The sequence below is a fragment of the Equus przewalskii genome, chromosome 17 (assembly GCF_037783145.1).
Source record: "Equus przewalskii isolate Varuska chromosome 17, EquPr2, whole genome shotgun sequence".
Taxonomy (NCBI): Eukaryota; Metazoa; Chordata; class Mammalia; order Perissodactyla; family Equidae; genus Equus; species Equus przewalskii.
In genome coordinates, this window is record NC_091847.1 from 53,286,295 (window position 1) to 53,304,526 (window position 18,232).

An 18,232-nucleotide genomic window follows, 5' to 3' on the forward strand; every position below is an offset into this window, starting at 1 on the left:
TGCTGGTGTGGGGCTGTGCCCAGGCTGCCATGCTCTCCCTGCCCCAGCTTTGCCCCGATCACCCACAGCAAAAGCTGAGACTGGGTGGGAACATGTAAAACTGAATGAAACTTTCCTGAAGGTCCAGGGATCATGGGAAAAATATCACACAGAAGAAAACCACAAAAAGCACAAAGTGACAAGACAGCAGCAACAAAAACAGCCTTACTTCTACACAGCCCAGACCTTCCCAGGGCCCCGCAACCACCTGAGCGAGGAGTAGCTCACCGCAGGCGTCTCTATGGCTGGGACCCAGCCTCTGATCCCTGGGACATCTCTCCCTCCAGCCCAAAGCCGTGTCTCTGCCTGGGCTGAGCCGTTCCCTGGACTGACAGTGGTTTTCCCTTCACGGGAAAACCTGTTCTCCTCACAAAGGCTTCATAGACCCAAGCGGATAATCACCCAGCAAGTACGAATACATTCTCGAATTCTGGGCTTGTCTGTCAAATACAGGAGTATGTTTGGAACATCAGATTGAATCAAAATCGGGTTTGTAACAAGCTAACTCTCATTTCTTTTCAGTCTTTCTTCAAGAATTTAAAATTCTTGTGATCAATTTATTCATGGTTCACTTTGTGACAACATACTTTGGTGATTTGTTCAGAATGTGAAGGCTTATTTATATTTTTAATAGATTTTTTATCATTTTAAATACATACTTTTGTCTCATTTAATACCTAAGTCTTCAAATACTAGTTTTCCTGATATTAATAATGTTTGACCTCCAACTTTGTTAGTGTGCACTCGCTAGCATATCTTTTTCCATTGTTAAAATAAAACACTATTTTTCTTTTTGTTTTACGTGCATCTCTTGTACAGGGAAGACAGTTGGAGGTTGGTTGCTTTTTCACCCAACTATGTGTTTATTACATTCTATTGTTGTTTCCTCCTTTGACTCAATTTCATGATTTCCCCTGTATTAATTTATTTCCTTTTTCCTCCCTCTAAATTGCCTTAAAGTTTCAACATTGAAACTATTGAAGTCTATGTTTCTTCATCAATGTACGGTGACTCCGTGACTTCAGGGATCCAGGCCCTTTTAATCTTATTGCTCCACCATCTATAAGGTGTTAACGTCATCTGCGTGGTCGCCATGGCTCACCTCCACACGGACAGCAGCCAGAGGAGAGGGCAAGGAGGAAGGCACGCCCCAGGAACTGCACATGAGATTTCCATTCATTCGATGAGCGAGAACTTCATCACCTGCTTGCATCAGTGCAAAGGGAGGCTGGGGAAGCAGTTGTACTGGTTCTTGAGCTGCTGTCTCTTGGATCCGTTTCTACCCTTCTAGACTCTGGGTTTTGATCTGGGGATTTGGACTTTGCAAACTGTATTTCCCCTTTGTCAGCTGACTTTGTGATGAGTTTCACGAAGAAGAGGGAATGGAGGGAAACTGGAAGGTAGGAGAAGGGGAGAAGGGAATTTCTTCCTCCTTATTTGCTGGCTTTACCTTTAATGTTGCCCCAGAAATGGTCCTGCACCACAGTAGCATCAATTGGTTCCAGTCTCCACCTTCTTTTGGCACTCCCAGAACCAACCTCATCACTCTCTCCTCAGAGCTCTGCGTCACTGCTCTGGGAGACCCTTCCTCTGAGCCTTTAGGGTCTAGAACTTCCATCTCTTCTCTTTGTCCTCCCTGCCCTAGGAGTTGTAGCTGCTTCCTGAAGTTATTACCTCTGTTTTACCTCAACATTCATTTTTTGAATTTTCGTTCTTCCAACATCTGTTAAACTACTTCCCTTTATTAAATTATCTCTGTTTAAATACCTAGTATGGTTTCAGTTTTCCTGAATGGACCCTGCCTGATGGATACATGAATGTAGCTGGGTGGCCAAGTGCCATTAAAAATTCTATTGCTATTTAAGAAGAGGAGAATGTTGGGGACAACTATCACGCCTCAGAACAAAATAAGAATTTTAGAACAGTTTCATTCTTGCCCTGTACTCCACCATACCTTTCAAGATTTTTTAAAACCATCTTGAGATTTTGCTCCAAATCATTAATTTTTGTACTTTATGCCCATAGCATTTTGAGCCTTCTTTAAACTTTTCTACTTAAACTCGCAAATATACTATGAATAATTATTTGTACACGATACATTTTACTGGTTTTACTTTTTGCAACTCTTTCTGGTATAGCAGATTTCCTTATTTTATAAGTTATTTATTCTGATCTTTTTTCTTCCTTGAGCAATTTTTTTAGAAAGAATGTGTGTGTGTGTGTGTGTTTGTGTGTGATACATTCTGGGTTTCTGCATGTTCAAAAGTGAGAAGTAGCACAGGGCACCAGTGTCCCGAGCTCTTACTATTCCACGAAGAGTGGTCTTGGGGTGGCACAGCTGCACTGCATCCACATGGACCAGTTTCCAGGAGGAGAGGCCCCGAAACGCTTGATACATTTATAAGGAAGATGGAAAGGTGTGAGGAACACTTGGTGGACATAACAATGGGGTTTCCTGCTTGAAGTGGCTGATAAAGAGCCTCCAGAGCTCAGCCTCTGGCATTAACCTGTTCTTCTACTGAGCTAGCTTAGACCTGCTGAACGGGCTTCTTGCTGAGCTGCTGAAAGAGGTGAGAGACTGGACCTCTGGAGCCATTTGGACGTTCACCACCTCAGTAATGTTTGAAATAATACATAAAAGGTAATTTGGCTGGGTGTAGAGTTCTAGGGTCTGAACACTGTAAAAAATTGCTCTTAGATATTACTTGGCTTTTCTTGTGTCCTTGAGAACCTAATGAGATCAACTAGAACCCTGATTTCACATCTTGCGCGTGTTCAGAGCACTTCCCAAGATTTCGTCAGATTCCCAGAGGATTTGTGCAGTGTAGTGGTTAAGGACGCAGGATCAAGAGCCCAACTGCCTGTGTTCAAATTCTGACTATGTTGCCTGTGTAGCCATGTAACCTTGGTTACTTAACCTTTCATTGCCTTATCCATGAAATAGGAAAATAATGCACAACTGGGCTGACCAAATCGCCCAGTTCTGCACTTCCAGTCCCCTCGTGCCTGAGTCAAGCTATGTGACTAGTTCTGGGTTGTGAGTAGAAATGATATTTGTGATCTCTGTAGTTGCTGGTTTGAGATCCTCAAGAGTTCTTGCCCTGACTCCCCGGCCCGCTTTGGTGCTGTGACAAGCAACATTTAAGATGATAAGAATGGGCCAATGTGCATGCAGAAATGAAAAGGAATAAAGAGCATCCTGAAACCGGAAGCCTTGTAGGTAGGCCTGCCCATAACATTTCTGAGGTCTGGAGCCCGAGTACAAAAATATGCCAGTTGTCTAGATATTTGAGGGTTCGAAACTAGTATAACAATTAAATAAAAAATATTCTATCCTCCTGTCTTGACAAATATGTTCCATAATGAGAAAATAAAAAAATCAAGTAAAGCTATTTTTTTATGACTGAGAGTCAGCAAAATGTCAGTGACGGCTGTATGTACTAATTGTTGCATGTATTTTGGGTGTTCTCTGATTGGCCAATAATCTTTACATTAGTAAGAAAACTAAAACACAAAATTCATGACATTTGATATATTTATTCTTGCCTTCATTTTAATAAAATCACTAATTAGGTTGTTGTAATAAGAATCTTACACAATTTCTGTTCTCTTTATAGTAGTGATATAAAGGGTTAAAGGAAAAGCCATTATTCAAAGTACAAAAAATTTAAATATAATTTCATCAAAATGGAAAATTATATAAATGCAAAAATAAAAAACTAAAATTTTGTTTACAAAACCACTATGTTCTCCCATAAAGGTAAAATTATCTTTGAAAAGGTAAAATAAAATTATAAGTAATGAATTTCAAACTTATCAATTATTTAAGTAAGCACAATTTTAATATATTTAAATTTTAATGAAATCTTATTGATATTTTTTTTTAAAAGATTTTATTTTTTCCTTTTTCTCCCCAAAGCCCCCTGGTACATAGTTGTATATTCTTTGTTGTGGGTCCTTCTAGTTGTGGTATGTGGGACGCTGCCTCAGCGTGGTTTGATGAGCAGTGCCATGTCCGTGCCCAGGATTCGAACCAATGAAACACTGGGCCACCTGCAGCAGAGTGCACGAACTTAACCACTCGGCCACGGGGCCAGCCCCAATATTTTATAATTTTTATTGCAATTCTAGTGTTCAATGTCCATCTAGTTGCCAATATAAAAGGCACTGGTATCACCTGATATTTACAAATTTGAGGAATATGAATTATTAATATTGCACAATGTTTCTCAGATGTCTTGTGCATCTTTTGACAATGCTACAAATTGGAACAAGAAAAGCAAATGGGCATTTGACATTACTGTGAAAATGATACTTTGTACAAGAACCTATTGCATTCATGTTGAGAGATGAGATTTGACAAGTTAATTTGAGGTTTTCTTAACGAAGCACTTGCACTCTTCAATTCTTCCCTGAGCTACAAACGAATGTTCATCTCTGACATCAGCAGTGACACAGCCCACAAAACTTCATGACACTCCACTGTGTTTACTTTTGTTTTGATGACATATGAAAGAGATGTAGAGAAGTGTTTTCTGGGGCCTGAGAGGCATCAGTTATGGGAGCAGCTGTTTAAGGTTACCGGTTATACTGTGCCAGGTGGAGCATCAGCTCTCAAGTGAGAGAGGAACGCGCTGGAATACAGGGCTCTGGGCTGCAGCTGTCTTGTCCAGGTCTGAGGGGACTAGAGTGGCAGAGCTGCAGAGGCCACCTGCTCCTAACTCTGAAGAAGAAGAGACATTGAGAAAGGGTTTGAATGTCAAAGGCCAGTCAAGACTGAACCCAGCAGCAAAGAAGTGAGCCTCCTCACCTCAGTCTGATGACTTCAAGCTGCCATGGATTAGAGAGCGAGAGAGGCCTGGGAAGGAGACAGCAATGTGGTAAACCAGGCTGGGGATGTTTGGAAAGGTATGTCTAGGAATGAATGTTGGGTGGGCCTACTGGCTCATGAAACTCACTTGAAGCACATAGTTCATAAGCCAGTTGAGATTTTGAGAAAGTTACCTCACAGAAGAATCTGTGAGACTAGACTAACAGCCTTGAACAGGTTGAAACAACCTCTGGCCCCCAAACTTGCAAAGGCAGAAAGTAGGCTGTGAAATCTGGAGGCTCCCAAGGAGGGCATAATCTCCAAGTCACCAGAGGTATGGCCAAGGAGGATAATGAACATGGAAGAGCCTCCAGAAAGGTGATCCAGGGGCCACAAAGGGGAGAGGAATTCCACCGACAAGCAAAATCAGGTCTAACCGAGGAAATTCCCCAAATGCCAGAAAAGATGGTCCTCATGATGCCTGAAATATCAGATTTCATCATTGCTACAGACCAATAATCGCTATGTATCTCCATCAGTCCGTTTTTTTGGAGGGAAGTTTCTTTTCTTTTTTTTTTTTTAAAGATTGGCACCTGAGCTAACAACTGTTGCCAATCTTCTTCTTCTTCTTTTTTTTTCCTGCTTTATCTTCCCAAACCCGCCATACATAGTTGTATATCTTAGTTACAGGTCCTTCTAGTTGTGGGATGTGGGATGCCGCCTCAACGTGGCCTGACGAGCGGTGCCATGTCCGCGCCCAGGAGCCGAACCAGCGAAACCCTGGGCAGCCGCAGTGGAGCACGGGGACTAAACCACTTGGCCAAGGAGCCAGCCCCCCAGGAGGGAAGTTTCTATTGTAGTTATCCTGTCCTTGATTTGCAATGGTATAGAGGGAGCGTTAGGGTTCTGAGGAAGATAACATGTCTGTCAGCTCACGTGCTGCTAGGGGCCACAGAGCCGCACGCAGATCTGATAGAGACGTCTGTGCTTCAGTCTCCCCTCTCAGCACTGGCCTTGGAACTGGATGCAGTACCTTGTTGGAAATTTGGGTTTTCTTCCTTTGGGAGGTGAGACATGTTCAGTGTGGGGAGAAGAGTGTGCTTAATATTTAGCAGCCAAAGAGCTGGACTGTTGCAGAGATGACAACCTTCCATCGAAAATTGTGCTCCATCTCCTCAGTGTAGGGATATTGCTGGAAAGATGCACAGTCGGTTCCCCCGCTGGTGAGTGGAGTTTTACTGGGACCACACTGGCCTGGGCCTGGCCTCACAAGGGGAGCCCAGGAGCAGCCTCTCCCTCGCAGCCTGGATGGCTCTCCTGGCTGCCTGTAAGTCTGATAGACAAGTCAGGTGAGCTCCAAAGGACGTTTGACTTCAAATCCAACTCTCTGCTGTGGGGCGTCATCTTTGTGTCACTCTTCTTGCTTTATAGCTCAGCTACGTATTAAAATATTTCAAATATATAGCATTTTTATGTCTCTGGAGGAGGTAGGGTTGCTGTCCACATTAGCTCTACCTGCCATCTTGAAATTTTCCAAGCAACAGCAAACTTCCAAAAAAAAGAATTCCACAATTGCAAAAACTAAATGTTGAATTAAATCATTGGGAAAGCAGAAGCATTAGTTTTATTTTTTTTCTTTTAAAATATATTTATTTCCTCTTATCCTATGCGTCTTTTTATGTGATTGTAATTAGAACATAAATCATGATGTTAATGTTGTGTAATATTCATTGGGTTCCCATGCAATGTTTTTGTAGTGAATTTCTTAGTGGCTTCTGCTTGTTATTCATCAAGTAGAACATAACTATAATCTACTAATTTACAGTCAGAGCTGAATTTAAGAGCTTAAAACTTTTTTTTGATTCCCAACTATGGCTTTCCTTCTAAATAAAATTTTCCTAATAGACTTTCTGTTTAGGAAGATATAATATTTGTTTTTCCAAATTTTAGAAAGAAGTTCTGCTCTATTTTGAGATGAGTTGTTTCAACTGGATTCATTTTGCTTTGTCTTAAAGGAGTACGATGCAGTACTGAATCCATATCTCTTCTCTGTCCAAAGGAGTATTTATATTGCGCTCAAACGTAGAAATAGAACCTCAGAAGCATAGTGAATATAAGAAAAACCGGTCAGCAATAGCATTTTAGGGGATAAAATCACTGGGCACCTGTTTCAAATACCAGTCTACTGAATCTCATCTTCGTGTAAAGATTTGTGTATATTTAAGATTACAAATAGCCTCAAAAAGTAACATACTGGCGTCTGGTCATGATGTTTTAAAAAGCAGGTTGTTATGAGAAAAACTGGCAATGAGCTACTAAAAAAAAAATTTAGTGTAATTTTAGTCAAATTATTTGGTTTTTATCTAGAATTGCTGAATATTTACACTTTTAAATTTTATTTTAAATTATGAAACATTTGCATGTAGAGATAATTAGACATGCGAAGTGACATTGCTGAGTGGGAGGATGTGTATGGCTTCAGCTTTATAACGTCTTGCAAAGCTGCTCTTCAAAGTCATTGCACCAATTTGTGCTTCCACCAACAGTGTATGGGAGTTCCGATTTCCCACAGCCTCCCCCAATACTTGGTCACATCTGATTTATTTTTCCAATTTGATGAGAAATTTTTATCTCATTTTGTTTTCATTTACATTTCCCTGGATAATATTGGGGTTGAATATTTTTAAACATACTGTGTTTGTTGGTTGTTTGGGTTTCCTTTTCTGTTTGTCTTTCCTTGTCCTTGTCTATTTTTTTGGTTGTAATATTTGTCTTTTCATGTTAATTTATAGTTTATAGGAGTTCTTTAAAAAGGATATTGTTTATACCTCTTCTTTTTAGTGGTTGCCCTAGGATTTACAATATTCATCTTTGCCTATTCACAGCCTCTCTTTAAATATCACATTACTTCACATACAGTCTAAGAGCCTTACAGCAGCTTTATCCCGATTTCTCCCTCTATCTGTTGTGCTATTGTGATCACATACATTATTTTTGCACATGCTATAAACCTACATTGCTATTATTTTTGTTTTAGACAGTCAATGATCTTTTAGAGCAATTAGACATAAGAAAAAACAGCTTTTATATTTATGTTCATTTTAACCATTTCTGGAAAATTTTGTTTTTGTCAATCCAAGTGTCTGTCTGTTACTATATTTCTTCTTCCTGAAGAACTTCCTTTGACATTCCCTGCGGTGAAACTCTGCTGGTATTAAATTCTTTGAGTATTTGCTTGTCTAAAAAAGTCTTTATTTTTTCCTTCAACTTTGAAAGATATTTTCATTGGGTATAGAAATCTGGGTTCATCACTTTCCCCCCCAAGGACTTGAAAGGATTCACTGAGGAAGCTTTCTCAGTTTTGGCCAGGAAGTCAGCTGTAATTCTGATCATTTTCCCCTGCACATAATCTGTTAGAGATGGGCTGTAGAGGGCAAGGTAGAAGCAAGGAGACAGTTTATGAGACAAACATAGGGAAGCGGGTGAGGAACGATGAGGGCATAGTTCAGGGTGATAGCAGTGTCAACGGTGAGAAGTGGTTGAATTCTGGATTATTGTGAAGGTAAAGCAAACAGCATTTCCTGATGGGCCGGATGTGGGCTCTGAGAAAAGAGAGGATTCAAGGATGACAACAAAGTTGTTCTGGCTTAAGCAACTGGAAGAATGGAGTTGTCATCACTTGACTTACGAAGTACTGTGGGAGGAGTATGGTTGAGGGTAGGGCGGGGGGGGATTAAGAATTCAGTGTTGGGTATGTTATGTTTCAGGGGTTTTGTTAGGCAGTCACCAAGCGATGCCAAATGCTGGTGGATCTGTGTGTGGCTGAAGTTGAGGGAGTATTCTGGGCTGGGGACATAAGGTTCATTGCATATGAGTGGGGCTTAAGGTGAATGCAGAGAAGAGGAACAAGGCCCGAGCACCCTGGGGTTAAAAGGTCTCTGAGAAGGAATAAATTTTTAGAGAAAGAGAATATCAGGTTCTTCTCAGATGATAAATGCCCTGACGGAAAAAACCGTATCAGGCGATGTTACATAATGAAAGATAGGTAAGAACAAGCAAATTATGAACATAATTTAAAGATAGAATTTATTCTCTGATGGTTTACTCATGCAAACTGCACATAAAAGAAAATAGTACAGTTTGTGTAACATTGCAAATATAAGGACTCAAAATGCTAGGTACAGAAGTAGTGTGACATTCTGAAAGTCAAAATGGAATTTGTGTTTATACAACTAATAATGATTTTTATTTGCTGAGTACAGACTGATTTACAATGAAAGTTTTGCTAACCTTGGTAAGCTCATTAACCGTTTACATGACTTCTTACATCTATGTAGTTTTATTTTACAGTTGCAAGAATTCCTGTTACCAAAGAACTTTAACTTGCATAAATAATAAAATGAAAGAAAAATGCACTGAAGGACTTAGCAGAGTCAAAAATTGAGGCTTTTCCTAACCCATCCAAACTACAATAAAAAATAGTCTTCTTGCAGAATTCGTATTTTGTGCCTTTGAGATCAACTCCTTAGCATAACTATGGCAAAATCATGATTAGAAATTGATTACTTTAAAATTATAAAATCAGTTAAAAAAATTTTAGAATAGAATTATCAACTAAAAATGCTTTCATTTTTAATAAGCCAAACAATAAAATTCCTATTATTTTCATACTTAAAAGTCCTGAAATGTCATTTGTATAATTTGAATGTTTCCCAGGTTGGAACTTAGGCAGGTGGGATATATCCTTGAATTATCAAGGATATTCCATATAGGTTTTTAAATGTCAGTCTCATTAGGAGATGGCACTGAGACTTTAGCAAATAGTGTAGTATGGATGCAGAACAAACTACACAACTTATTATAAATGTGTTACAGATATTTACATAATGGAATCCTGCTTGAATGCCAGAAGTTGCTACTGGGTAGGACTCATAACTATTTTACAAAGTTTCCTTACACACATCTACTACTTTATTTTTAACAATTTAGTCTATTTTAAAATATTGTACTGTATTTTGAACATAATTGCTGAATAAAAATAGATAATGGCACATTAGAAAACTCAGTATCCCACAGATGATTGGATAATGAGAAAAGTGTACCTACAATCATCTCATCAGAAACAAACTACATCATGGAATGTTAGTTCTCCAAGCCTGCACAGTAATGACATTTTAAATTGCAATCATCTATTGGCCAGCATCACACTGAAGGCATCTTAAACATTCAAGCAAAGATTGCTGGCATAAACTATTGAAAGCACACACACACACACACACACACATACATTCTCTCTCATTCATTCTTGCTTCCCACATTATAATTACATTGTTCTAAAGATAGATACTGATTTTTTTCCCACGAGAAACGTTATCAAAATTTGCTACTAAAAGATGACAGTGCTTTCACAAGAATAAGTACAAGTTAGCTTGCAAGTACAAGACAATGGGGGTAAACAGTCTTAAATTTTCTAAGTAGTAATTTTTAGGCTTTTCTGGCAACCATACCATACTTGATTATGCATAAACTTCTCAGTTTGTAACCTGAAATCTGCAAAAAAACAAAAAACAACCTAATTTCAAAAAATTATTAGATATCTGATAACCCTGTATCATACATTATATAATTTCGTATTAGCCTCAAAACATAGGATTTAAAATACTGAATTTAAGACTTGAAAAATAGTCATTTTTGAAATGATAAAGGATTTCAAAATTCATGTCTACTTAAAATCTTAAGAGAAAATGCACTAGTAATGATCTTGATTTCGTTTAAGAGTGTGCATAAAAGCACTGTATGTCATTTACCATGTTTCACTCACATAAAAAGTGTTCTCTAATGTTCTTCCTTTTGCATTATGTGCAAAATAAAACGCAAAAAGATTAAAAGCAAATTTCTATCTTTCTCTGGCTAGTGCTTTATGACCTTGTTAACATTACAAAGTCAACAGGGACTACGCAAAACTTTGGTTTAAACAATATAACAATACTACCATCACAGTTGAGGGTTAAGAGGTGGTCAAAAGAAATGGAAGTGGGAAAAGAGATTCAGTAACACCCCCATTTATTAAAACACCACCAAATTAAAAGTGAAATAAACCACAATGAATTATAATACAATTTACACATTGAGCACAGAAAAATTATAACAATCTAACAATATTTATAAAAAAAAGCAAAATCAGTCTTTTTCCAGAGACTAAAAACTGTTATTCAGTCTGATCATCAACTGCTGCTACACCAACTTTAGAGCCAAATTTAATTTCAAGTAAAAAAAAAAAATTTACAACCACAGATTTCGCATAAATGGAAACTGGTCTTTCCTTGATTTCCCTTTGAAGTCACTAATGAGTATCTAAGACTGCTGCACCGCAGGGTTTTAATCAGCTTCCGGAGGGCTGCGACTGGGAGGGAGGGGCCATAACAACCTGCGGGAGCGCCGGCTCTGTACTCTGGTCCGCCATCTGGGTGAGGACTGACGTGGCCACAGCTTCTGCCTTGGAGGTTGAACTGACGCCATTGGATGTGCTGACAGAACTATGCTGTATCGCTTCAGCGTGGGGACTACTCGGCACTGACAGGTCTTCTGAACTGTCATCTTTATCAGCAGCTGAGCGGAAAAAAGAAAAATTACTCAGTTTCTTAAAATATCTGTAAGAATGTATCAGTAGGTTGAAGTCAATATAGAGAGTAAAAAGAGGGCATTTTACAAAATCAGTTATTTAGATAAATGAGTATGACTGGAACTGAGGAACTGAGAGGTGGCTCTAAGTCCTGAAGTAGGCAATTTTACCCTCAACAGCTCCAACGAAGGCACAACCATGCACATGGAAACATCAGCGTGCTCAGTGCCTCACAAAATATGGCTGAAGAAATATTTGCTAAATAGTGTTAAGAAAGAAAATGGGTAGGAATTTGGGAGATAGCTTCTTATAAATACAACAAAACACTTATCAAACAACCCATTTAACAAAACCAGTCTCTTTGCCTACATGCCATTCTTATTAAAAGATAAAAAAATGTGTAAGCACATGCATAAACAAAATGAATTCTTACATACAAATTATATCTTCAAATTATTCCCTTTGCATTTTCCAGAACTATATTCTGGCTGACTTTCCCTCTACTGCAGCAATGGATGATTACAACACCTGATTCTAATGATGTACACACAGGAGAGTAAGCAATATTTAGACTCTAAATGCCACCAGCTGTTATAGTTGCATGAATTAATTGGGATTCAAATAAAAATCCATATAAAACTGTACACACTGCAATTGAAAAGATATTCAGGAAAGGGCATTCTAAATATTTATGAAAATAAATCTACCAATTTTTAGGCGTGAACAATGAATCTTCTGCATCTTAACAGAATAGAATCCAGTAATTTCATTTAGTGAACAATCTGACATTCACAACACACACACAGTTATAGTGTTCGTAAGATACGAGACACAATGGCATGAACACCTGTGAACCCAGCCCCCAACTTGAGAAGACTGCCAATGACACTGATGCCTCCTGGAAGCTCCTCTCCTCACCAAAGCTAATCACCATTCTGATATTTCTTTAACCATTCTCTGGTTTTTTTCTTTGAAGTTTTACCAAATAGATATGTATCCCTAAACAATATCATTTAGCTTATTTTTTAACATTCTAAAAACAGTACCATACTGGATGTATTCTTTTGCGCCTTCCTTTTTTCACTTGGCATTAAAATAATTTTTACTTAGTGTTTAGAAGTGACAATAAGCAGGCTTTCTATCAAATCTGAGAATGCATACTGGCCTGCTTACTGATGGCTAAGTGCCCACTCTGAGAGTCAATTATTAAAAGACTGTGGACTCCATGAAGCAGGACTTATCCTATGATTTGAATTGTAGAAGATGAAGGGGGAGGACCCTGGCAAACACGACTTTAGCTCAAATAAAATTCCTCATTTTGAGGGTTTTCTGAAATATAGTAGTTCTTACAGAATTTTGACACATTTGCCTCAAATGCATGCATGTTTTAAAATATATTAATGAGATAGAATTCCATCTTCTCTATCAATCTGCTACAAATGCAAAACCACACCCCTGGATAAAAATTTGACCTCAAGATATAACAAAAAAAACCCCTCAATCAGTAATCCTTTTAAAATTATATAAAGCAAAAAGAATACTTTTCTGATCAAGCAATACTGAATGTTATAAAATATTTACAATTCAGTTAAATATCCAATACAACAGTTATATGTTCAAAGAAAACACTGGCAATGAGAGATTAACTGGAAAAAATACTAAAAAGCAGTCTTTATTTCACCACTGTTCTTCAAGAGGACAACAAACTGACCTTTCTCTCAATGTGAAGTTCTATAGCTACACCAGCTTTCAAAAATAAAAAGGCTGATCTGTGATGAGTAGTATAAGGAAATGTAAATATATAGTTGAGGCAATGAAACACTAAATTTGTAGGGGACAAATCTTTAGGCTGTACAAAGAATCAGGTACTCATAAATTATGTAACTAGAAATTTCACATATAAAATACTTTTATAATGTGATATATCCACACCTACGTCCACTTCTAGAAGGTGAGGGGAGAAAAATTACTAGTATAATCACAAGCACTAGAAAGAAAGAAGAGATCTTACGGCACTCAAAGAGCCCTTTTCAGCCCTACTTAAGCTGAAAGAAACCAGCTGTTTGACAATTCCCTCTCTCTGAAGTTCCCTACCTATGTTTATACATATTTTCATTAATGAAAATATAAAGCTCTCAATTACATTTAGAGCCCAAGAAGCTTTCATTCTCACTTATGATTATAGAAATGACTATAATAATATAGTTTTAATTACGCCCAGCAATCTAGAGAATATGAATTAATGGCAACAAAATCACTCTTGTGCTTTATTCTTCATGGAGCCCAAACATTAAAAAAGTGTTTGCATTTTCATTCATATTTTATACGATTTGACTGTTAAGGTGACTATTTGTCATGGTTTTCCTATGACTCAGGGGATTCCTAGGATGAAAGACTTTCAGTGTTAAAATTAGGGTTTCAGTGAAACCCTAAGATGGTGTGACTTTATACTGTCACCTTTACCAGCAAGATTTTGTAATAACCTTTAATTTCTACTAAACCTTAGTTTCCTTTCACAAATGTTTTGAAAGAGTCAACCAGTATTATAGCTTACTACTATTAGCAATTGCTGTGTGCTGTAACATGACGAATAGTGTTAGGTATCTGTGAATTTCCCCATGTTTTCTCCAAGGTTTAAATATTCACTTAGTCAATTTCTATATTTATCTTTCCTGTTAAACAACAAAGAAGTCAGTATTTTTCCAAAGACTTCAAATTTGGAAATAGAAATTACTTGAAAATTTCTACAAAATCCAATTATCTCCCAAAAGTCCAATTAATTCCCAAAAGAGAATTAATTTTATGCTAGTCAGTCAATTTGATTATCTAGATGACTAGACAGGAAAAAAGGTAGGAATAGTTCCAAACCCCCAAAATGTCTAATTCATTTCTTGCAGTCTCACAATCTAGTATAATATACATATTCACTAAACACTTATTAATCTAGATTTTCAGTTTATTTAAACCCATACATCTATGCACTTAAAAAATATACATTATTGCTTAAAATGAAAAATTGGCTTGCATTTGCTGAGCATACACTGCCTCGATAATAGAAATAAAATTGTTGGAATTATCCAATGATCATACAAGATTAAAAAATTGCAGATAATTTTTAATTAAATGCAACTTAAGAGTTAATATTCCTTCTAATTTTATAGACTCAACTGTATGTTTCCTTTTGAAGCTATCAAAATTCAAGAGAGCTCTCTTGTTAAGAAAATCATGTATGCATAATGCTAGACTCAGTAGCTTCTATAGGAAATTACGTTGTTAAGTCAGATGGGAGCCATAATGGCCTCATCCCTGCAGCAATCATTGTTAATACGAACCCCAAACATATTTCTATACGGTTCCAATTTACTCCACAATGTGTTTCACCATCTTGTCAAAATGACTAGATATCAAAGGACTGAGATTTATTTGCTCAAAACTGACAAAAATCAATGTTCTAAATATATATGGCAATAGAGAGTTGCTAAATCTACTGAATCTTTTAAATTAAAAAATATTGCCCATTCTGATGAAACTGCTTACAATGGCTACAAGTAAAGATGGTGGCCATTAAGTTTTATTGTGAGCACCTGAGGAACTGTTTGCATCCAATAGAAAACGTTTCTTTCTTTTGAATTACTGACACTGGCAAATTAAAATGAAGTGGATACATATGTTTGAAACAATCTTCACATTTACAAATATCCTGAAATATCACTAAATCATAAAAATGAAAGCTGTGGGTTATATATTATGAATGTTGCCTAATGCATTCCCAGCTCTGTTATTTGTTACAAATTTGCGTACGATGGACAAAATTGGCCATTTATTCAAGAGTAACAGCTGCTTCCAACATTGTGCATCTTATCAAAAAAGAAGGACATTACAAGAAGGAAAAAGCACAATTAACCTCTAAAATGCTGAAAAGAGAAGAATCTCATTTTGGGGGGAAACCATTTAAAGGAAACTTACAAGCAGATAATTTAAATACTCTTCTATTTTAGCATTTTTATGACTAACTAGAAGACTCAATATAAAGGTTTACAACAATAAAAAAAATTGCACAATGCTGATATCTAAGAAAAAATAATAGGATCTGATCCTTAAACAGACACTATATATTATTAAGTGAAGACACTTGATTTAAAAAAACTCATTACCGATTGGAGGCTAGAAAAGAAGCAGTGTGTCACCTGTCAATTTAAGATAAAGTGTTATTCTGGGAAGATAAACAAAATATCATCAGTACTTACAGTATATTTTAAATTATTAACTAACCCATTTTGTTGATTTATAGTAATCCCTAGAAAAAAGCTAGAAATAGGAAAATTCAAAAAGTCTCTAGATTCTAAGAAGCATACCCCCTATTCCACAGTAACCTTGCAGAAGTTCTGATATTTAATATTAAATATTAGAACTGCAGTCTCTGTTTCTTTAATGGTAGCTTGGATCATTCGGGCAGTATTTCACTGCTGTAGCCTGAGGCTATAGGTAATGGAACATTACTCACTATGATAGCCAGATTTCTTCTGCATGGCGGTTACAGGGCAATCTTTATGAGCCAGAAGAAGCTGTTTCAGCTGTGCCACTTCATTTCTCAGCAGGGTGACTTCACTCTGGAGAAGAAACAACTTATGTACCTTACCAGCTTCACACTAAACGTTTCTTACTGTTTAAAACAAGCGAAGATTAAGATATGAAAATCAAACATCTATAACAGAATATGAGGGAATAAACAAAATATGCTGCTTAAATATGTTTAAGCCATACACAATAGTTTTTATATTTTAGCATTTGTTAAAAAACTGCAACTTTTATAAAAATTTAAGAGATAACACCATGACTGGATAGCATATTTCAAAGTTTTCCCATTACCATTTGCCTTTGGACTGCTTATATATTACAGGTTTCCTGCCAAAGGTTTTTTCATTTTACATACGTTACCTGGTCTTTTGATTATTTGAAAAATTACAAACATCAAGGCAGTCAGGATAAATTTTCACTGACTCTATTTACTTGAAAATGAAAAATTTATCCTGGAAACTCAAGCAAGTTTCTAGAAACTAGGAAAACCTCCATAAGGGAAACCACAATAACCAAAGAATAATGGATACCTAAATGCATTGCAAGATACTGTGTTGGACATGGAAACAATGACAGGAGATGTAATATCTAAATAGCTTTGTTGCCTTTGACCTAGGCAATCTGCATACATCTAAATTTAAATCTGACAAATAAATGGTGATTTGTTCTACCCTTTATTATAGAATGAGCACTTCGGCCTTTGTTTTGGATGCATTAATCTGGTAGATTCTATGTAAAAGGTCCAAATTGAGAGAGTCCAACTAATTCCTTTGAGTCATCCCCAAATATTAAAGACACAAATTAGTGATTATTACCAATACTCAAGAGTTAGAAATAACATGAATTTAATAAATTGCTAACAAAAAAATCTTAATTTACAAACACCTCTACTTATTTGGACTTACTTTAACCTTTACTCAGACTTCATCCATGAACTCAAAATTAAATGAAGAAATACAGCAAACACCTGTATATAAAAGCTCAGGCACTTCATTTTCCAGCCCTCAGTCTCTTAACCAGAAAGCTGAATGTAAAATAATTCAGCAGAATAGGCTCATCAGGCTCCCTTAAGTGACCAATGACAGAAACATAAAAATCAAAAGAATAAAAGTTAAGCAATCTAAAGGTAAGTGTTGGGGCAAACAGTTCCTCACACACTGACACCAACGAATGGCAACGCTGTATTAAAGCACACAGAAACTGACACTCACAGTAACTCTTAACTGTTAATGAAAAGGGTAAACTGTGTTTAAAACGTTGCACTTGAGACAAGAATGGGAGTATAGTGATCAAAATACAAAAAAGAAAATATAAAAGTTTTGCTTTAAAAATAAAGTCTTATCTTGAAAATACATTTCTATGGAATACTGCTGTCATTAGTCTCAATACTGCTAATTATAGCTGTTTATTAATGACACTACTAAAGAGAAACCATATTATGAATAATCCAATATACATTATCCAGAAAAGTTTCTCCCTCTTTCTGCCTCAGTAGCTTGATTTTGAGATTCACTTCTACAAGTTTCTCTCATTAATTTCTGTAATATGAAATAGGGCTAGATATGTATTTTTAGTCAAGAATACACAATCTCTTATAATCTGCTACCTGTGACCACCCTTCACATTAGTCTGAATCTATGAAATAACATATAATCGTTTTGACATATAAGAATAGAAATTTTGTATGGCTAAATACATAATGTCTCTACCTAGAAAAGTTTTCCCCTCCTTTTTGCCTTGCTAATTATTTTACTCATCTTTAAGAGTTAACTTAGTACGGTACAAATCTGCATAGGAAGACAAGTTAGGTGTCCATTTCTGTGGTCCCACAGCCATAAATAGAGTCATGAGTCGCTTAATGATGGGGATACTTTCTGAGAGATGCATCCTCAGGCAATCTCGTTGTTTTAAGAACATCAGAGTGTACTTACATAAACCTAGATGGTACAGCATACTACACACCCAGGCTCTATGGTACTAGTCTTACGGGACCACCATCCTATATCCGGTCCATCACTGACAGAAACATCATTATGCCACACATGACTGTATATGTGTGTTGTGTTTACTTGTTTGCCACCTCTGCCAGATTGGGAATTTCTCAAGGGCAAGGATTATCTTGCTCTTTGTATCCCCAAGGCATAGCACACAGCCTGGCGTAGACTGAGTACATGATAATATTT

At 36.9% G+C, this 18,232-nt stretch overlaps 1 protein-coding gene and 1 long non-coding RNA gene across 23 annotated transcripts in view; one reads left to right on the forward strand and one right to left on the reverse strand.

Moving 5' to 3' along the window:
* The window catches only part of LOC139076638 (uncharacterized), a 43,937-nt gene extending 42,128 nt beyond the window's left edge, over positions 1-1,809 (forward strand). The window contains exon 2 of the long non-coding RNA XR_011528432.1: positions 1,000-1,809. This is a non-coding gene — a long non-coding RNA (uncharacterized lncRNA). The remainder of the gene's footprint in view (positions 1-999) is intronic.
* Positions 1,810-8,918: 7,109 nt separating this feature from the next.
* The window catches only part of ATF2 (activating transcription factor 2), a 73,250-nt gene continuing 63,936 nt past the window's right edge, over positions 8,919-18,232 (reverse strand). For 11 of the 22 annotated variants that reach the window (XM_070580246.1, XM_070580242.1, XM_070580227.1 and 8 more), the window contains 3 exons: positions 15,976-16,081; positions 11,277-11,458; positions 8,919-10,399 (listed from right to left, as the gene is read on the reverse strand). In XM_070580246.1, coding sequence (XP_070436347.1) covers positions 10,334-10,399; positions 11,277-11,458; positions 15,976-16,081 — 354 coding nt within the window. In that variant the 3' untranslated portion in view covers positions 8,919-10,333. Of the gene's footprint in view, positions 10,400-10,895; positions 11,459-15,975; positions 16,082-18,232 lie in introns of those variants that run through there. The other 11 variants (XM_070580243.1, XM_070580245.1, XM_070580239.1 and 8 more) reach the window with 3 other exon arrangements.